The sequence below is a fragment of the Heliangelus exortis genome, chromosome 4 (assembly GCF_036169615.1).
Source record: "Heliangelus exortis chromosome 4, bHelExo1.hap1, whole genome shotgun sequence".
NCBI classification, from domain to species: domain Eukaryota; kingdom Metazoa; phylum Chordata; class Aves; order Apodiformes; family Trochilidae; genus Heliangelus; species Heliangelus exortis.
This window is the reverse complement of record NC_092425.1, coordinates 25,419,382-25,439,917: the sequence shown is the minus strand read 5'-3', so window position 1 is coordinate 25,439,917 and position 20,536 is coordinate 25,419,382. Positions and strand designations below refer to the sequence as shown.

The 20,536-nt window shown below is 34.1% G+C and overlaps 1 protein-coding gene across 1 annotated transcript in view; it reads right to left on the bottom strand.

The window, feature by feature from the left end:
* The window catches only part of SGCZ (sarcoglycan zeta), a 174,295-nt gene that overhangs the window by 8,116 nt on the left and 145,643 nt on the right, over window positions 1-20,536 (bottom strand). The window contains exons 5-6 of the mRNA XM_071743461.1: window positions 16,364-16,436; window positions 3,983-4,106 (exon numbers count right to left, since the gene is read on the bottom strand). Of these exons, the coding sequence (XP_071599562.1) occupies window positions 3,983-4,106; window positions 16,364-16,436 (197 nt within the window). The remainder of the gene's footprint in view (window positions 1-3,982; window positions 4,107-16,363; window positions 16,437-20,536) is intronic.

The following is a 20,536-nucleotide window of genomic DNA, read 5'->3' as shown; positions in this document are numbered from 1 at the left end:
AGGTCTCTAAAAAATAATCTTGGGTGTATGCCTCACAAACTATGTTGTACTAAAATGGTAAATAAAAACTTGGCCCGTTGTCTGCTGCTCTGAGCTTGAGTAAAATTTGTCTGCTAAAGACTATTGCTCATTTTTATTGTGATAGTTATAAGCCTCACTATGCCAGAAATAACCAAACATAGTGTACAAACGATGCTAAGGAGTGTAAACTGACAAGGGAATGCAAGGGCATAAAGAGGTAAATAGGAAAAACATTAAAAAAACGGTGAGTAAAATAAATATGTTTGTAAAAATGAGATGCTTCTGCATGTCTTTCTCCTTTTATTCATGGGAGGTAATGAAAGTGCAGACACTAGTTTACACAGAAGATACTTGTAAAATACATGGGTGCACAAAACTCATAAGAGCTGAGGCTAGTTAGCAGCCTTCTCCATCAAAGGGTGATGTATTGTCAAAATCATTGAAATCAGGTTTTTGACCAATAAATGGACAACTTCAGATAGTCCTTTAAGCTTGTTATCATTATATGAGCATGTATTTTATGCTCAAGTGTAAGATATTTTCATGCCTGGTAAAATGTAGCATCTACAGAACTCATTACTAATCTGTTCTTTTGCATTGTGTTTACATGTGAAAGAAGAAGTAGTCATTGTGTTGAATTTCCAGACAAGAAACATTCTTTTTCTTCTTATGTGAACCAATATATTCAGATAGAGCCCGGAGCTTCACATTTCATTTTCCTTGTAAATGATTGCTGCCCTAAACCATTGGTTATGGTTTATTTATAGAATAATACATAGTTCACAACTAAATGCCAAGCTGTAATTGAATCAAAGGATTCTGCTGATGCCTTGACTCACAAGGGTGCAGCTCAAGAGCTTTATAAAGGGCAGCAGAATCTGAGTCTAAATTATAGCACCCAGTATTCAGTCTGGAATCATGCATAATAGGGGTAAAAGGATTATGATAATGCTGCAGTAAGTAAAAAGAAAATATATCAAACAGCAAAATTCAGAATGCTTGCAGAGGCTTTCAGTTTATGATGTGGGGGGCTAGAGATTATACTGCATGAGAAATAAGGCTCAAGGAAAAGTATTTCATAAACAGCCTCATGTTCTTAAAAATATTTTCAAGTTATTCTTAAATAAAAGGAAAACATGTTTCATAGATTAGTCCACAATAAATTCACAACGCTTTGCTACCTGGCTCTAACTAGTGACTCCAGATGCCACATAGTTATTTTCTGGCATATTAGGGCTATAAAAGAAGAATATTAATTTACATATCTTTGATGATTTTTTGGAATAAGCTTTCAAACACTAAAAATTTAAATTGAATCAATCAGTGTGAAAACAATATCAAAAACTTGTATTTTTTTCTCATACAAAATGTCTTGTCACAAAAAAATGGTTCAAAGATTCAATCCACTAAGACAGAATTTCTTTTGAATAACCTGACTGAAAAAGCATACATTTTTAGGCTAAAACAAAGAATATTTTTGACATAGATATTTTGTTTTGGTTTAGAATGTGTTTTATTAAAAATGAGTAATGATAAATCCTTCACATTTTTTTTTCATCTTTTCTGCTTATCTGTGGTGTGTCTTTTGGGCTGTAAACAAGGACACCAAGCAACATTTTGTTATGTAGATATTTCAACCATCAGATGTTTACCCTGGTGCCTCACACCAGGCTGTAATTAGTCCAGCTATTCCCTAATGTGGCCAGAATAACTTTGCACAACTGGTGATGCTGTGGAAGCTCATTGTATGCCTTCCAAAGTGTTTCTGCATTTTCCTGTAATCCTTTACAGTGTAAGAGATAAAATAGGATTGTAAAGGCATTGTTCAGACTTCAGAATGAAATTTCTCTGTACGTTTAGGGTACATTTCTTTGCAGATCTTGCTAGAATTTCAAGTATGCAAGAGATAAACACTTTGAACTTGGTTAGATGTATGTTTACAGAGCAGCTCCTTGGGAAATAGTGGGGAAAGTTTGGGAGCTTGTTTTTTATCACTATCAATCTAACATCTAAATGGGAAATCACAGATGTGCCACATACAGGAATATAATGGTTTTTAATATGCAAAGTCTGCTTTACACTGCCATTTTTTCCCTAGAAAATATTGAATACTGAATTGAATTCCCGTTCCAAATAATATTATGTATAATATTATTATGATATAGTCATTATAACTTTACTGGGTTTTCTAATTTCAAAGTCCAGCTGATGTTATAGGACATTATTTCCAAAACTATCTTTTTAGTAAATTGAAGTAAACACTTAAAAAAAATGAAAAGTCATGCAAAAAAGTCACAGTGTTGATTTAGACAAAACTGCCTAATGAATCCAGAAATTAAATATTTGTACAGAACACCATGGAGAGGCACAATACTAAACCAAGATGTAAATACTGACATTGCTTCAGGGAACATGGGAGACTGAGGAAAGGCAACAGTCTTTCTGCTGGCTCTCTTTTTGCCTTCTTTTTCATTTGGGCATTACTTTTTCCCTCTGGCAATATCATGAAGGGAAAGAACAAAGAAATAAATTCTAGGTGAAAACCTCTTGTTAAAAATTGTAGGAAACATACTAGGGATTTGTGCAGGGGGATGAAGAAGAGGTTACAGGAAGCTGCAATAAAAATACCCACAAAAAGGACAAAGATGAAGGAGGATGATATTTAATACTAAAGAGGTTTAGACTGTCGTTACTGCTATCCTGGCAACTTTAGGAAACTAACTAAGACATTTGTAATGAATTTAGACAGATGGTAAGTAAAGATGAAAGATTATGGGAAGAGCTGCCTTTTGGAGGAATTCAGAAATAAAATGGGACATGTGGTATATAACTATCTGAAGCTCTGAAATAGGAAAATATTGTGCTTTAACTATGCAGGACAGATAGTTACATCGATAGAAGTTATCAAAACAGACCTTTGATGCAATATGTTAGCCAAAGTATTGCTTCCTGCATTGTAATGAAAAGAGTGTGAATTGCAGGGAGGATCATGGGTAACAAATGAGAATGCTGATTTTGTTTAGTATTGATTATTTGGGCAGTTTGTAAAGTAACTGCGAACATTCGGTAAAAATTAAAAAATACAACCTCAAAAGGCAAAACAATTCTGAAGAGCTACATTGCCAATTAGATAAAGTAAGCAGCTGGCTTTCTAAAAGACTGTCAGGTATACCTGTCAAGTCTTCCTGAGAATAATCTGAAAATCTGTAATTTTCTCCAAAGTGTCTAATAGAAATCTGAAAGCCTTTGATACCCTTGCACAAGGGTTTTTTTGATGGTATAGCATTAAGTACTGAAGAAGAAAGGACTCACAACAGTAATCTTTCATACCTTTCTGCAGTACATGGATTAGCAACCAAGTCAGTGACCCAATTTAAAACTGTTTCCATGAGTTCACACAGGTTTCCACATGAAGAATCTATACCAAAATATTTTTGTGTCCAGCTGATCACTGAAACAAGACACTGATGAAATAGTACAGTGAACATAACATTGAAGTCCTGTCATACAGTGATAGTAACAGTTCAAGGACACAAACCACAAGTAGAACATATCTGTAAAACCTGTTCATCGTGTTTTAATGAAGAATTAAACCAAATTAATCCAAACTTCCCTCCTTAGTTTGTCCGATTCATCCAAAGTAATTTTTTACCACGATCACTTGGCTGTCTCTGTCGCCCAGATATGCTGAAAGACTAGGTAGCTTTTTCCTTGGCTCTTAGATTAATTTTTTTTTTTTAGACTAATATTATTTTCAGTGTGAATGCAACTTAGTGATTCAAATAATTGCAAAAAGCAAGTAAGTATTAATAATTGATCAAGCTAAACCGAAATTACTTTAACATAGGCAAATGCAGAACACTTCTCGTGATGTTTACCTTGCTGCTGAGTAAATTATCCTCATATTGTTTGCATAATGCTGGGCATAGCTGTAGAACATTTTGCTACTGACCAAACTTACCTCCCCTTCTGTGGACTGTAAGTGCAGTTCTTTCCTACAGGTTGCCTTTAAGTCTCCTGCAGCTGCATTGACCTGCACTCCCCTGGGTGCTTCCATTACCAAAGATCTAGTAGGAGATTCAAGTCTGAAACACAAAATCAGGCACTGAAAAAAAATACACTAAATCAAACCACCAGAAATGACCCAGCCCCCAGACCTACAATGCATGCAGCCACCATAGTTTACAAAATGGTAGGGATTGGAAGGAACCTCCTGAGGTTTCGTCCACCCCCACTGCAAAAGCAGATTCACATAGGGCACAGAGTTATGTCTAGGTGAATTTTTAGTCTCCAGAGAAGGAGACTCCACAGCCTTTTTGGGCAACCTGTTCCATTATTCTGTCATCCTTAGTGTAAAGAAGCTTTTCCTAATACTCAGATGGAACTTTCTGTGTTCCAGTTTGTGTCCACTGCTACTTGTCCTGTTGCTGGGCACCACTAAAAAAGTCTGGCTCAATCCTCCAGACACCAGACCTTTAGATATTTATAAACACTGATAAGCTCCCCTCTCAGTCTTCCATATGTACATAAACACATTTTGAAAGATTAAGAAGTAAATGCCAGTTATATCCGTGATACTCTCACAACTGTCCCAGTGAAAGAAAAAAAATAAAGATATGTTTAAACCTATTCCTACTTAAGACATTATTTAAACATACACTGATATAAGCTTGTCTGCTTAGTGATGCTTTTCAGCATTAGTAACTAATTTGCTAGGCTGCACTAATACTGAAATATGGGTACTTAAGAATCCACACATCTGTGCGAGTGCTTCTGTAATGACAGATTAATAACTAAAATCTTCCTAGTGACCAGTGACAAATATCCAACTAAATGAAAAGAAAACAAAACACTTAAAAAGATTTAAATAATGATGTAAAACTGAGTAGAATGACTTTGCTTTCACAGGCTAGTTCGTATTTCAGGTAGGTGTAGCAGCATGATGTACATAGAGGAAAAGAAAATCTGCTATGTCTCTATTACTGGTGGGTTTTTGCATGCTTTTTCTATTTTGCAAAATACTTATTATGTTCTATAACCCAGCTATAATAGGGTAATCACTGCTTATCACTGGGTCTTGGTATCTTCCCTCCAAGCACCTATTGATCTACTATCACTCTTTCCATCTCTCTCTGCCATATACACAAGATCCTCCATCAGCCTTAATGCAGACTTATGAAACTTCCTTAGCTATGTTATCTCACAGTTTTATATAGATTTATCTTGAAAGGAAGTACTAATGCAAGGATATCGTAGAAGTCACACACACAGACTGAACAGGAAAGATGACTGGTTGAAAACTGTACTGAACTAGGAAAAAAAAAATTTAGCTTCAGATTGTGTTCACCTGTAGATTTATCACATAGCCCTTTAAAGAAGGAGACAAATCTTTCAATATCCCAATAATATAATGACAGAACATATTTCCACTGTACATGAACAAAGGCTTTTTGCAAAATGAAATATATTAATAATAGAAGTGTCTAAAATAAGTAGCTTGCAGAAAACACTGTATTTCCCTCTTCAGAAAATTGTATTTTGAGTGTTAGGTCTCATCCATCCAAAAATATAATAAGGTACTAGATGTCTAAAGGAAAGAATAGTTTTACAGAATTTGCTACACAAAAGCCAAACAAAAGATCTGTCAAGCAACTGAACAAAAGAATTTCAGTGTGTTTCAACTATTGGGTTTTCAAAGTGTCCAGAATAATGATGGATTATCTTTTTGAAACCAAAATGCCACATTTGCATGCAAAGTAAGTCACTGAGATGTTGTCTGTGAAATATTTTTGTTTGCTACATGTCATAGACACTCAGTAGGGAAAAAACAAAATCAAAACAAACAGGAAAGCAATTACTTGTCAACAGAGTAAGACTATTAAAAGCAGATGGTCCAGATAAAGAAAAATACTATTTGTAGCTACATATATATATATATATATATATGCATATATAAAAGAAAATACATGGGATACGCATAGATAGGAAAAGTAGAAAAATCTGTATTTTTTTTAAACTAAGTAATTTTCCTTCATTTTTTGACACTCTGAAGGAGAAGTTAATAGAAGTTCTGTAATTCTTTGTGCCAAAGAAGAACCTAAACATCCTTAATTATTTACTTATGCACCTCAGTGTTTTGCAGGAGGTGGTTTGTGAACTCTTTATGTCTATAATGTAGCAGAAAAAGAGCTTCTAAAACCTTTAATAAATCGTTTAACCTATAAGTTTAGGCATTACATTTTAAAAGATTCTCTGCTGACTTAAATTCACCTTGAATTTAAAAGTATAAATATTGTATAAATATTAAATGATGGGATACCTCCATTCCATATTTTTCAGCAGCATGTATTTTTGGTTTAGAATCTATTTTCCATGAATATAAACATTTTTCAGTGGTTTCAGCTGACATTTCATAATCATGAAGAGAAAAGTGCTTGTAACTACATTTATTGCATTGACTTGATGGTTATCAAAGTCAAAGTCAGAAATATTTCTGGTTTGATAACATCAAAACCACTCTCAGACCATTCAGGAGGTGGTCAATGAAAATCTGTTTAGGAGTATCTTTCAAAAAACTATGATCTTGTTTGAGGAACTCCAGGCAGACCTTTTTTTTTTTCCCAAAACACACGACAGTGTATAGCTCAGTCTTTTGTCTAGTTGCATTATTTTTTTCATGAAATACATTAACATAAATGACTTCCAGTTCGTCTAAACTGGAGTCATTTATGCAATTAATTTCTGAACTTAAGAAGAAGTTGTTAATATTAGCCTTCTACATACAGTCTAGAAGAAATTACTTTTTCAGACAATAGATATTTTTTAGCGCTTTCCTGGAATCAAATAATACAGCAGAAATGTCAGTTAATGGCTGATGATCAGCGGTGTAGTACTTAAAACCCCTCTACAAGTAAAACTGAATGCTTAAATCCATTTTGCAGTTACTAATTTACTTCTCATATAATAATTATAATAATATAATAATAAATATTCTTTGGATAATCTACATCTGAAAAGCGACTCAGATGTGCAATTTGCTTCAAGCTACTGGAAATGCAGAAGTCTATACACAAAAAGAGATTATTTCCTCAATGTTTTGAGATAAATTATGTTTAACATACAGCTGTTTGATATTTTTTCTTTGTCACATTTATGAAAGCTTTAATCTCTCCTATAAACTTACAGTAACACTCCATGTTGTAATACTCACCCCGCCAAAGCAATATTACAAAAACATATCAAGTATTTCCTTTCCTTAGATATTCACTGCTGGCCTGTCACACTGACATTTACATCTGTGAGTGAATCCTATTCATACAATTTAATATTTCTCCCCAACAACAAACAGCTAAGACAGAAAAGTAAGCATTGCTTGTATTAGACAGAAGCTACACCACTGTAGGAAAGATAAAGAGGCTTTTAAATAATGTGATCTACCAATTTGCTATATGTGATGTAGACAGATGATTTATCCAGAAAGAAGAGTGGTTTTATTTATCAACGATTAATTTATGAAAAAAGAGAATTCAGAGGATCAAAGCTATATGAATTTGAGTTGCATTAATCACAGAATTATTGCTAAAAAAGGAGACTTTTCAAATATCTGGAATATGTTCCTTTGAACATTTTTCATCAGAGATGAAGAAATCTTGATTTTTCATTTGGTATTTTCTGTTTACAAGCTGACCTAGATTTACTAGAGAAAAAGAATTCAAAAAATGAGGCAAAGGGCTTAAGTTTGGATTTTAAGAAATATTTTAGATTTACCTCTCACACATCCCTCATACTCACATAGGATATATCTATGTTAATTTTGCTCCTTTGGCTAGGGGAAAGTATTTCTTAAAATAGAAGGATATGCAAGATTCCTCTGTGCAGATGTGAATAATTTATTTGGTTTATGTCAATTTAAGCAGTGGATTCCACCCATGTTACTTAGTAAAATGTTTGATATGAACCTCTGGCAATTTGGAATTTGTATTCAAAACAGGGGATTAAAAAATATGCTCTCAAGTAGAGATCACACATGTAAAGCAGGGACTCATTTCCCCGCTACTGACATCTTTACACCTGCAGGTCAAGAAGTACAATACTTCTGTCTTCCGTTTTTTACTTTATTTTTTTTTTTTTTTTAATTTAGCATAGGAATCGTGCTATTTAAAAAAGTTCTGCAAACATAAAATCAATATGAAACGTACACACTGACTTGGCACACTTTTTGTGGATTTCTATAAATTAAAGTGATTGTGATATCTGTCTTGCTGCCTGAAGGAAAAGAGTTGCAGCAGACTGAGGCTGCAGGGACGTAAGAGACCCAAAGATGAGAAGGTAAGGCATGGGTGTGACAAGTCTCTTACTATTCCTCTTTCTTCCCTTTCCTTGTAAACTAACACCCCTAACCCAGGAATACTGTAGAAGACAGGGTCTACCTCTAATAGAAGTGAAATAATTCTGTTCCAAAGTAGAAATAAGAATTTTTCTTATAAATAATTCTGAAAAAAAAAATGTTTTCCAGAAACCTCAATTTTAACTATATATATTCTTTCAATTTCTATTATAAAAAAGAACAGGTGGCTACCCTGACACTTAAGGAAACTGATTTCACTCTCCCTCAGTGAGGCCATGAGTCCTTAAATGAGTTCACTGAATAGTGATGGTGCTAGACAAAATTAGGGTTTCCACTCAGTACATTTCCAGGGAGCCAGGCTGCAAACTCCAATAATACCCATAAAGAATAACCAGGGACTTTTATAAACATGTTCACAAAAATATGGAAGCCTTTTTTTAAGAAATAGTAATTATTCAGAGAATAGCTGCATATGACATCACAGTGGGAATGATATGCAAATGAAATTACTTTTCATTCATTCCAATCTCATTACTTAAACCACGTACAACATTATACATGCACTTTAAAGAATATATATAACAATGACTAAAAACCTTGATATATTTGCATGTATTGAAACATGCATCTCTGCAAGATGCATATGGACCATTGCCAGAATAGCTATTTTTCCTGAAGTTTATTATATTACAGTGTTTTTAACCAAATGCTTATATGAATTTTTGAAATGCAAGCGTAAATATGCAGGCCTCATGAATCCTTAGTTTTATTCACTGATCATCAACTATCTTTTATCAAGAAGCAATTTTTTTTATATGCACATGTGAAGATCTCTGATTTATGTGGGAATCTAACCTTTAGGTGTGCCATTTGGCTTTCTATTTTGTGACTTCACAACATAAGCCTTAAATAACAGAAAGCTAAATAAATGTTTTATGGAATAGATAATGGCCTAAACCAGTAAATATCAACATGACTTTTTTCAAATATCCAATTTTACAATTCATGGACAAAAATTTTAAATAAAGACAAAAGTTTCTTAAATAGAACAGTAGAATGACATTCAGTACAGCATTTCGTGTTATGTCCATATTCTGCAGATCACTGACTTTGGCATGTGTCAGCATGCTCTTATTATAAGTCACGAATTTCTCATTAATCCAGAAATCATGTCACCAGACTAAAATCTGAGTTCTAATTGCCCCTGTACATGTCACTGGTTTCAGTTAAATGGGCCTGCATTATCATAGTGACAGTTGAAAATAAAAGAATCTTTAATGTTATTTGACATAGATGATAAAGCAGAAAAACAATTTCCACGCATAGTGAAATAAAGAATCTCTCCCAAGAATAAATATTAGTTACTCAGAAGGAAAAGTAAGGAATAAAATGTCATTGAAGATTTTTTCAATGATGTTATTAAAAGGCTAGAAAAAGTGAAGGGCAGGTGAGGAGTGCTGGAGAGGACAGATGTTTAATGCAAGAGCTTGACAAAATAGTCTCGTGATGTGAGGAAGGTTAAAGAGAATTTTATGCATGATTCTTTCTTAGTAAGATGTAGTCACAATAGTTAAAAACAGGGAAATTATCAAATCAGAAATAACACTGAGAGCATAACAAACCAAAAACCTAAATGGAATCTCAGGACATAAAAAAATCATACATTTTTAAATGTAAAGTCCACCAAAACTTAAACCTTTGAAAATAAAGAATATTTGTAGAAATGTAAGATTTAGAATGTGAGCTACCATTTCTTAGAGAAATACCACAACATGCTTGAAAGTCTAAACTTTCAGGAGAGACAATGATCTGCATATGACATAATCCAAATTAGTCTCTTAAGGAACAGTATAGGAAAAGGATTCCTCAGAGCTACCCTTATTCTAGCCACAACATTCCCCTCCCCATAATCTTCCTTAATTTTGTTCCGATCTGGAACTCCTTTCTACTCATGCTCTGCTACTCCACTAAACATCCTTACATGTAGTTTATGTCCTTTCCAGAAATAGTTCTGTTACCCGAGCTGCCTTTCAGAATATATTTTTTAAAATAGAAATGTATCTTGACAGAAAAAGTTTGAAGTAATGTGCCCATAGATAATGCTCAAGTGGCTGTCAAGAGAACAACCTGAACATAAAGTGCCCAGGAGAGGGTAAAGGGCCAAACTGGGCTCCTTGAAGAACCAGAAACACGTGAGAACTCATTGATAATGGTTTTGAAAACCACTGGCTTTCTGTGCTTAGGAGCTGGCAGTCCAGACAACCTGCAATCTTCTAATTTCACTTTGAATAATTTCCCTAAATTGCCTTAAGCTGTTATAAACAATATATTTTAGCAGAGAAAAAACAGGTTTGGTCCACATCTTGAGGTAACTGCATCTCATGTGGAAAATTATTCTTCTGAAATTCTTTTGACAGGTGTTTCAACCTTTGCAGATTAAGAACAGCAGAGCTGGAATGGTGAGCTACTTTTCATCACTTTTTTATGGCAAGCACCATTTCAGAAAGAACTAGAGAGATATTTTTTTTTTTTCCTTCTGCAATACAAAATATAGAGTGATATGAAGAAGCTAAATAGCTTTTTCTTTCTTTTTGGTAGTGACTTCTATCTTGAAATACAACCAAAGATAGAATGCAAATTGCAGGATAAGAAATGTAAGATCATTCATTCTTCTCTACTGCTCAGGCTGCCTCTGGAGTTCTATGTATACTTCAGATACAAGCAATAGGAGCTGTTTGGTGGACTGGGGAACCAGCAGTTTTATAAACTCAGATACTCCTTGTACCTATCCACAACACACCTCTCCGTCCTCTGAGCCTCCTTTCTCTTACACACAGCCTGAATGAACTTCAGATTGCTTGTCTGGCTCCAGCATGGTGCTAGACAAGAACCCAAATCATAACCTCTGCACCCACAGCCACAACGCTGTTTAGAAACTCCATGCCATCCATCTCTATAACCATGACATGACCATGAAGCAAGCTATGCCAGAAACTGGGGGTAATCTGAGGCCACATGTATACAAATAGGTAAACTGATACAAGGAATTCTTAATACTTGCTGATTTTCTGTCACCATCTCTCGTTAGGCATTGGTTTGCAGAAAATGTAACGAAACTTAAGGATATTTTGCTTGCCTATAAAGTATGAATGCAACCTCCCAGCTGCTTTGCAATTATCAGGGAGATGAGGGGAGAGAGTAGATAGACAGGAAAATGCAGAAGCCTTGTTTTCTTGAAAAGAGTGGCATGGAAAATGGAGATTCTCCTGGGATGGGGAAAAAGAACAACTAGAATGAAAAACACACAGGAGAGAAATTTAGTATAAGGAAAGAATTAAAAAATTACATGTTGCTCAAATGACAAAAATATAAATAGCACTTCTTTACTGCAGTAGTAAGCCTATTTAGTTAAAATCATGACAGGATATTAAACTATTACAGATGTCACAACAGTCTTACTTGTCCTCAATGATGTATAGTACAAATTTTTAAGGCTGTAAGAATTATTTCAAATCACATTTAATCAGAAAAAACACAGTAAAAAGAAGTATGAAGGTATGGTGGAATTAATATATATAATGTATATATACTATATATACTATATAGTATATATATATAGTATAGTATATACTACTTTAGTATAGCAGTATAGTATATACTATAGTACTATAGTATATACTATACTATATATATATACTGTATAGTATATATAGTACTATATAATAGTATTTGGCTCAGAGTCCAAAGAATTTCGGAAATGAGTTCTGGTGTCACAAACATCAGACCCCAAGGCATTAAAGGCTGTTGCTCAATTTCCATGTAAAAAATTAGTCAAATACTTCTACCTGGAATATTTATGAAAATTAAATATTTAAACAAAGCGTGTGCTTTCCGTATCTCATCCTAAACTGAAACCCTATGGAACTTGAATTTCTTGAACATGCAGTAGCAGCTTAGACCTGGAAGCAATGTAAGAGCTCTGGGGCAATGACACATATAAGCAGCCTTGCTGGAGCCAAGAGCACACACCAGGGCACTACTGAAACCCTGAACACATCTTCCCCTGGGACTCTGAGCACCCTTGGTGGTCATAGCTTCTCTTAGACCTGAGCAGGCTTCATGTAAATATTCTCAGCTGCCTTCACACCAGTCTGTAGAATGTAAAGTTGCCTTGTCTTTCATTAACTCAGCACTGTGCAAATGTTTGCTATTGCTCCAAGCTTTTTATGGCTTTTGAGATAGGATTAATAGGGTAATGTATTACACTCATAACCCTATTAGCCTGAGACAACTATGCTTGGAGCCCATCTGTGTGTTCCTGAAATCATGGCATGGCATAATCATAAAGCAAACATTCAGTCACTTGATAATAAAGATTTTTGGTTATCCCTGTTGTTTCTTTTGAAAGGCTATTCCAGAAACTCTTGCATCTGAGAGGGAGAATGCTAATTTCTCTTTAATATTTAATCCAATCTGTATGTAATAACAACTTGTTATTTCTGACTTTATTTCTTTTAGTGTCATATATATGTGAAATATTTATATATGCATTCATACGTGTAAAAAAATGAGCTTGACTTTGACAATTTTTCAAATTTTTACTACATCCATATCTATCATTGTATGCATGTGGATGTAACAAAAATTTAATAAATCATATTTTCAATAGCTAGGGACAAGCCTAAGCAAACAAGTTTCTGAAAATGCACATTCTCCAACATTAAAACAAAAATTAAAAACCAAACACAAAATAATAAAGATTTCCAGTTTCTTTTTTCATCATTAAAACAGCATAGGAAGGAAGCTGTTTTTTCTTTACTGCATCTTCTGTCTTTCAATGAGGTTTGGTTTATTATGTGATTTCTGTGTGAAAGACATAAAGACTCTCAGAACTTCTGTTATACTCAGCCTGTTCAGATGACTAATAAGTTAAAGAAAAAATTCCTTTCCTATGCCTTTTCTGGGTCCAGGCTTTTATAAAATTGATATTTTGCCCTATTAGTAAACCATCCATTAAATGACACAGAACATAACTCTTATAAACCATCATTCAACAGACCCCTTGCACAAGACTAGTGTATTTTTAATTCTTACCAGAGGTAAAGTAGGATCCACCACCACCAAGGTCATTCCCTGCTGCTTGACCAGCTTTCATCTTATTATGCCCAGTACTAGCTTGCAGGATTAGATGGTAGTCAGTGGTGTGAGAGTTGACATGGAAGATTAAAAAAAACCCCACACTTAAAGTTAATCTTACTTAAAGTTGATCTTCTAGTTACCCACAGAGAACAATAAATTAATTTACACCCTTATTAAGAAGGTTACTGAGGGTGAAGCTATCTGCATTTAACTACTGCCTGCTTCTGGTATTACCAATTAGTTCACCATGTTTTAATGCACTATTAGCTTAAACCCAATATTTGGGGACCTATTATATTATCAGTTTAGTTTTCCTACTGTGTTCCTGTGAGAAAAAGCGGTGAGAGAAATATGAAGATTAAATTATTAAAACATAATTAATTTTCCTGATTCTAAGGCATGGTTCTTTTATGCAGCTAATGAAAGTCAAATAAAATTAGTTTTCAGGATTTGACCCAAAAGGGCTTACCAGCTTTCACAAAGGATTGCAGAAAAACACTTTCCAAAAGCAAACTTGCTAACTGTTATTTGAAAATGTAAGACAGGGGAAAGATGTGATGCAAGTGGTTGAGTACATAGGAAAAAATTATTTTAAATCTCAACTGAATTTTATTTTCGCATAACACATTTTTAATGGCAAATATTACAGATGTTTCTCTGTCTGAAGATCTCAAAATCTGTATAGTTTTATCAGTTGAGCCTGAAGCCAGAAAAGGGGTTCTGGTATAGTATAGTTTCTGTGACAGCAGTAGCTTCTGAGGCCACAAGGAAATGCTTAGGGATTTTGACCTATGCTGACCTTTGGGTGTATTTGGCAAACAGTCATCTAAATGATAGATCACTGCTTTATGACACTTTTTTTTAATTAGCACAGAAAAAGCGGGAGGAGGGGGGGGAGAGGGAAGTGGGGTGGAAAATGAAGGTCTTGAACTTAATAAATACCACAGTTGTTTGGTTTTAAATAATTTGAAATACGATTAAAAGGCATATGGTAACCTTCATTTTTTAAGGGATATGTATGATTGGAGTATGTAATCGTATTCTGCTGTCAGAAAATATCACACAAACCCACAATTATTTATAGATCTTTCAAGCTACAAGGTTAAAAAGGATTTTTAGGTTATCTTCTGGAAAGATTAATGTAAAAAACCAGGAAGACTCTGTCCTAATAGCAGTTGTCATCATTTTAAAAAGATTAAAATTATTTCAGAGTGTTTAAAAAGGAATATCACTGAATCCTCACTAATATATAGGACCACATGTACAAAAACTTGCAGGACACAATAGACTAAATATATTAAGAATAAAATCACTAGCACATCAGCTAATGCTTCTTGACCAAACAGGGTTTCTGTTTCATCTATATGAGGTAAGTTCGTTATTAATGAGAGGGCAGAAAGTTAAAAATTCTCACTCCAGAAGGAACAGTGGAGTTGGAAAAGCAAGGATGAGCCTCATTGCAATGAAGACAAACCACAGAAGAGGTGAATGCTGAATATTTAAGTTTCACAAGCAACACAAGGTGATTTTAACCTTAGTGAAATTCATTCTGAAGACGAGGGTTTATCTATTTTAGCATACATTTCCACTCTATTGTTATCATTTAAATATTACAAAGAAGTAGACAATAAAGTGCCTCCATATTCTTTTGATTGGGACAGATTCCATGCTCATACTCAAATTGTTGGGCATCTGAAAGAAGAAAAACTTGTTATGTTTTCTGCTGAATCACTTTTGATTACAAACCATGCCACCTTGCTGGACATCACTAATAAATGCCTTTACAACAACCCTCAACAAAGGACTGACAGGAGTCTTGGTAGGGGATGGGGGTTTCTAAGACAAAAATCTACTGAACAGGATGCTCTGGAAGAATCCAAACCATTGTATTACCTCAAAATGTTCATTGTAAGTAATCAAACTCAATTACTTACTTCTCACACTACACATACAATGGTCAAACTTGTCCACATGGGTAGCTTCCTGCACATGATTTCTGCAACATCACTGCTGGTCAACGATCCTAATTGCCTTTGCCAATATAGGGAAGGACATTTAACAATGCTATTCTGTAGGAATTCATTGTAAACACTGCTGAGCAGATAAAGAGCTAGATACATAATATGTTGAGAGAAACAGAAGGAAGGACCTTTGATTTTCTGCGATCCTCATGTATTGTCGTCATCCATATAAACTGCAGATTAGCATTTAGTGGTGCACACTCATGCACTTAAAAAAAAAGCTATTACTATAAACCTTTTCTCTTTCTCAGTCTGTACACTGTGTCAAGTTTTAGACTTGATTTTTTACTATTTACTTCTCCACTTCTGTGATTATGTACAGAAAACTTCAGATTTTTCACATTTACAAATGTAGCTTCAGTTGGTAATGAACTTTTGAAGTTCGATTCCATAGTATTAAAAAACCACAACCCAGAAATATCACTTGAAAAAAAAATCTGGAACTTTTTACTTTAAGTTGAAACATATTCTCTGGCAGCTCATAAAAAAAAAAAAAAAAAATCTGGGTCAAATGCTATTAAAAAGTACTGAACACATATGACCTTAAAAACCCCTGAGTATTGCAGTCCCTGGGGAAGGCATGCTTCTCAAGTATTCCACTACAGGAGGCAAATAATTTATAAAAAGTAATGTATTTTACATTTTGTGTGATAAACATCTGTTGTTTTTTTTTTTTTTTAACTAGTCAGAACAAAAGGGAGTCTGCCAGCATTTTGGATATGTGCAATTCATTAAGTAGGCAGTATATAGTTTTGTACAGATATCTACTTTTACTCAAGACTTCATCACTTTTGAAAATACCTGATTTTAAAACAACTTTTTCAACAGCACCTACTTGAGGTCTTGGGAAGGTTCTGCTCTGATATGGGGTGTCTCCACAGAGTGCCCAAACACTGCCCCTTCAGTGCCTAAAATACATAAATAAAATACAGTATAATTACTTTGAAAAATAAAACCACACTAAAATGTATGACCACAAATTGACAGTTTTTAGCACAAAATATCTGACTGAATCCTTTATTAAAGTTTATCTGTGTTTTTTCATATTTATCTTTACAATTCTGATCAAAATCTGGACTGACTTAATATGAAACTTTAGACTTGTGCTTATCAGTGGATTAATTTCATACAAATCTGAAAACATTTACTGATCCAAACTTTTCAGCACTGACTTGTTGGAATGGTCATCTCAGCACTTTGGAGATGGATTGTTCTATTGATAAGAAAGAATATCATAGGTTTATTTTGCACACACACACAAACACACACACACAGATTACCTATTTGTTCATTTTGATTGCTTTAATTGAGAAGCCAAGCTTTCAAAAGTTTTGAAATAACAAAAGTTTATTACCTGAAATTACTACTAGCCTGAAGCTCAGTATTTGACAGCTACCTCCTACTGGGCTCATCTACCTCCTACTGGGCACTCAAAATCAAGACAAAGAAAATGAGTATTTCCTAAACCTAAACTTATTCTCTTTTGAATTTTAATGTATATAACTAAGTCCAACTTGCATATGAGAGTTCCACATTTTGAATTATGTGACCAAGATTTTTCATTTTTTCCTTTTTTTGTTTTGTTTTGGTTTGGTTTGGTTTTTTTGTTTTTTTTTTTTAAAGCCTGTGAGCTTTACTTTTCTGCTGATGGTATACTGGCACTGGGTACTGCAAATTGCCTAGGAGCACTGTGTGAGTGTCTTTCCAACAGAGAACTGCCAATAACGAATGAACTGAATAAAAACACACATAGAGAAGGTAATGCATTTACTTTCTATCCCTTCGAGGAAGGAAACTGTCTGGATAATTATTGCTGATTACTAAATATTCTAGGATTAGCCAACATATTTCAACAGCAGAATTATTCCGATGTTCTGAACCTTAAATTCTGAGTGTACTTATAACCAAACCAATGATAGCTCACAGTAGTGGTGTTAGTAATGTCCTTATGAGGTATGACTCTCTTCTTTAACAAAAGATTGTTACAGTAAATTAAATACAAAATGTATTTTCTGTCATTTAAATATTTTATTTAATTTCAGAAGTCTAGCTGCTAATCGAGCTAGATATTTAGGTATTTTTGCGGTTAATCAATAACATTAAGTTTACTGGTTTAACCAGGATTTGAAAGGATAATGAGGCTTCAGAATTGCTAATACTATTTTATTCTATGATGTTAAAGAGAAAATATCCTGAGCAGGAAGCTGAAAAAATCTAATTAAACTTTAAATTAAATTACTCTAAGTAAAATCATCATATAAACTTTAAGCTTTACAAATATTTTGGCAAAGCATACTGGGAACAATTTCAATCAGCTCTCAAGAAAACCACCAAAATCCACTTTCTGTAACCAAACTTTGCTGAGTGTTATGGAGAACTGCAGGAAGGAAACAACAGCACAACTTTTTACTTAGAAGTGCTCATAGAGGTGCTGTGCAGAATCTGCTTGTTAAACCTGACATTGCCTTGCAATTCTGCTACCTTGAAGAGACAGGAATAGCATCTCTGTAAAGCCAGGCTTTCTGTCACTCACAATAGGTCTCACCCCCATCTATAATGGCATGGAAGAAATTCTATGGGAGCTGAATATCAGAAATCAAAGAGTGTGCTTCCAGATCCCAATCACCTTTCCCATCAGCAAAATTAAATACTTTCAAGGCCAAAGGCTTTTTGTATTTTTGAAGGTGGCAATGGAATATGAAGATGTAAGTGCCTGAGCTGAATGCAGAATTGCCAGGCTTTACTTATGAGAAGACCACAGCTGTAATGTTTGAAAGAATAGAATCAATGCAGACATGTTTTAAGCATCACTGTAATGCAGTTCAGACACTAAATCAATCAGAATTGCCAAAGATAATATTAGGTAAGGACTGAGAAAAAAGACAAATGACAGTTGTTTCTAAGCCAACATTAGTATTTCCTCACATTCAGCAGCATTTGTTTAAAAGCTGAGAAGGTGTTCCTCCCCTAACAAAACAGAAATTTAAAAAGAAAGATTGTCCAAGCAGGCTAAAAATCCGGGCAGGTAGAACTAGTGATAAAGTGATATAATTAAATTAAAATATAGTATAATTAAAATAAAAAACATACCAAATGTGCTCCCTTTGCTATTTGAGTATTTTTCCTTCTCATGAAGCCTCAAAAGTAAAGGTTTCCTCAATAAATATTCATTCACTAAGTTCAAGAATATCTCCAATTTCTTTTTTTTTTTTTTTTTTTTTTTTTACTGGAAGAAAAGCAGGCACTTACAATTGCCTTGGCTCTAGTAAAAAATGGTGAAAACAATCTGCCAGCCAGAATTTACTGATGTGTTTCCAGCAGTTAAAAACTATGATCAAGAAAAAGGGGAGTGGATTGTACAGCAAATAAAAGACATGGATCGGCATTACTTAAAAGTACAGAACAGAATAACTACAGGAAGATTTTCCTTAATTTTCAATTTGCTATATGCAAATCCGTTGTGCTGTGATGGGGAGTTAGATCATGTAGATCATCACTGCTGAGGAATAGTGCTACAAGCATAGCTTTCTATGAATAATCAATATCATTATTTTAACCAGGATTCAAAGTGAATATTTTTTTTTCTTTATTTTTTTTCTTTTATTCTTTCCTTCTTTCTTTCTTTTTTTTTTTTTTTTAATGAAAGAAATACACTTCAGATATTTAATGCTTTACAATGTTAAAACACTTATTTTTGTAGCAATATTTTGCTTGGAAAAGACCTTTAAGATCATCAAGTTAATCTAGCACACAGCCAAGGCCAATACTAAACTATATCCCTAAGTACCACATCTACATGTCCTTTAAACACCTCCAGGGATGATGACACCACCACTTCCCTGGGCAGCCTGTTCCAATGCCTAACATTCCTTTAGTAAAGAAATTTTTACTAACATCCAATCTAAACCTCCCCTGGTTCAACAACAAGAGGCCATTTCCTCTTGTTCTATCACCTGTTACTTGGGAGAAGAGACCAACACTTACCTTGCTATGAAAAAGACAAGCATATATTAACTGAATTCCCTAACCTAAGTAGAAACTTAACCAGAAACTACTTTGAGATGAGTAAAATTCTAGATAGAGATTAATGAATAATAAGAAAAAAATAATACAAAGGAAAGACTTGAACCTTTAAGCCCTTTCAAGTACAGCTCAAAAGAAAGTAGTTAGGGAACTGAATTCAAAGGAACATGAGTTAGAATGGATAGCTATAAAAAGTGAACCTTTCAGAGGAAATAAAATAGCAAGGGCACAGAGTACATGTAAAGGATGTAAAATCAAAACTTAAGTGTAGCTGAATAAAATTACTTCCACCTCCAGCTTCCAGTGGAAGAGAATGAGTTAAGTAAAGACTTCAGTAAGAATGAAGAATCTGTGAAGGCAAACCACAGGTCAAAAAATACTGGTTGCTATATAAACTGCTGTAGAAAACTCAGTAAATAGTCCAAATCAGGAAAAAAGGCCAAAAGACAATTTTGTATTTATAGAATCTCTTTATGAACAGCAGATTTATAAACATCAGACCTTTATACCATACCTACTCAACACAGAGCAAATTAAAAGGAAGCTTTCCCTGCAAGTAAAATAGTCACACATTCCTGGTCAAAATGAATATTCATGACACAGAGAGACCAGTATAAACTAATCATTTTTGCCCAGTTTACCGGTTCTTGAGATTAAGCCTTTGGGAAATGACAACTTTCATAAAAACAATGAAAATACAATGTTGGTGTTTGGTGACAGATTGTATTTGCTTATGTCTGTGCATGTTGAGGAAATTTTTTTATTTAGTTAAAAAGCAAATAATCCTTTCTAAATTTACTAGTTCACAAAACAGCACTGGTACCTTTCAATGACTTAATAATCCACTGGTATGAAAAGACTGTCAGCTGAGCATGTTGATTAGCAGAGCTATTTCTTTTGTAAAAAGAATTTCTGCAACAGAGTCGATGAGCCAAGAATTAGAAACTAATAAACTATTTTGCTATGAAAAATGAGGCATATATTA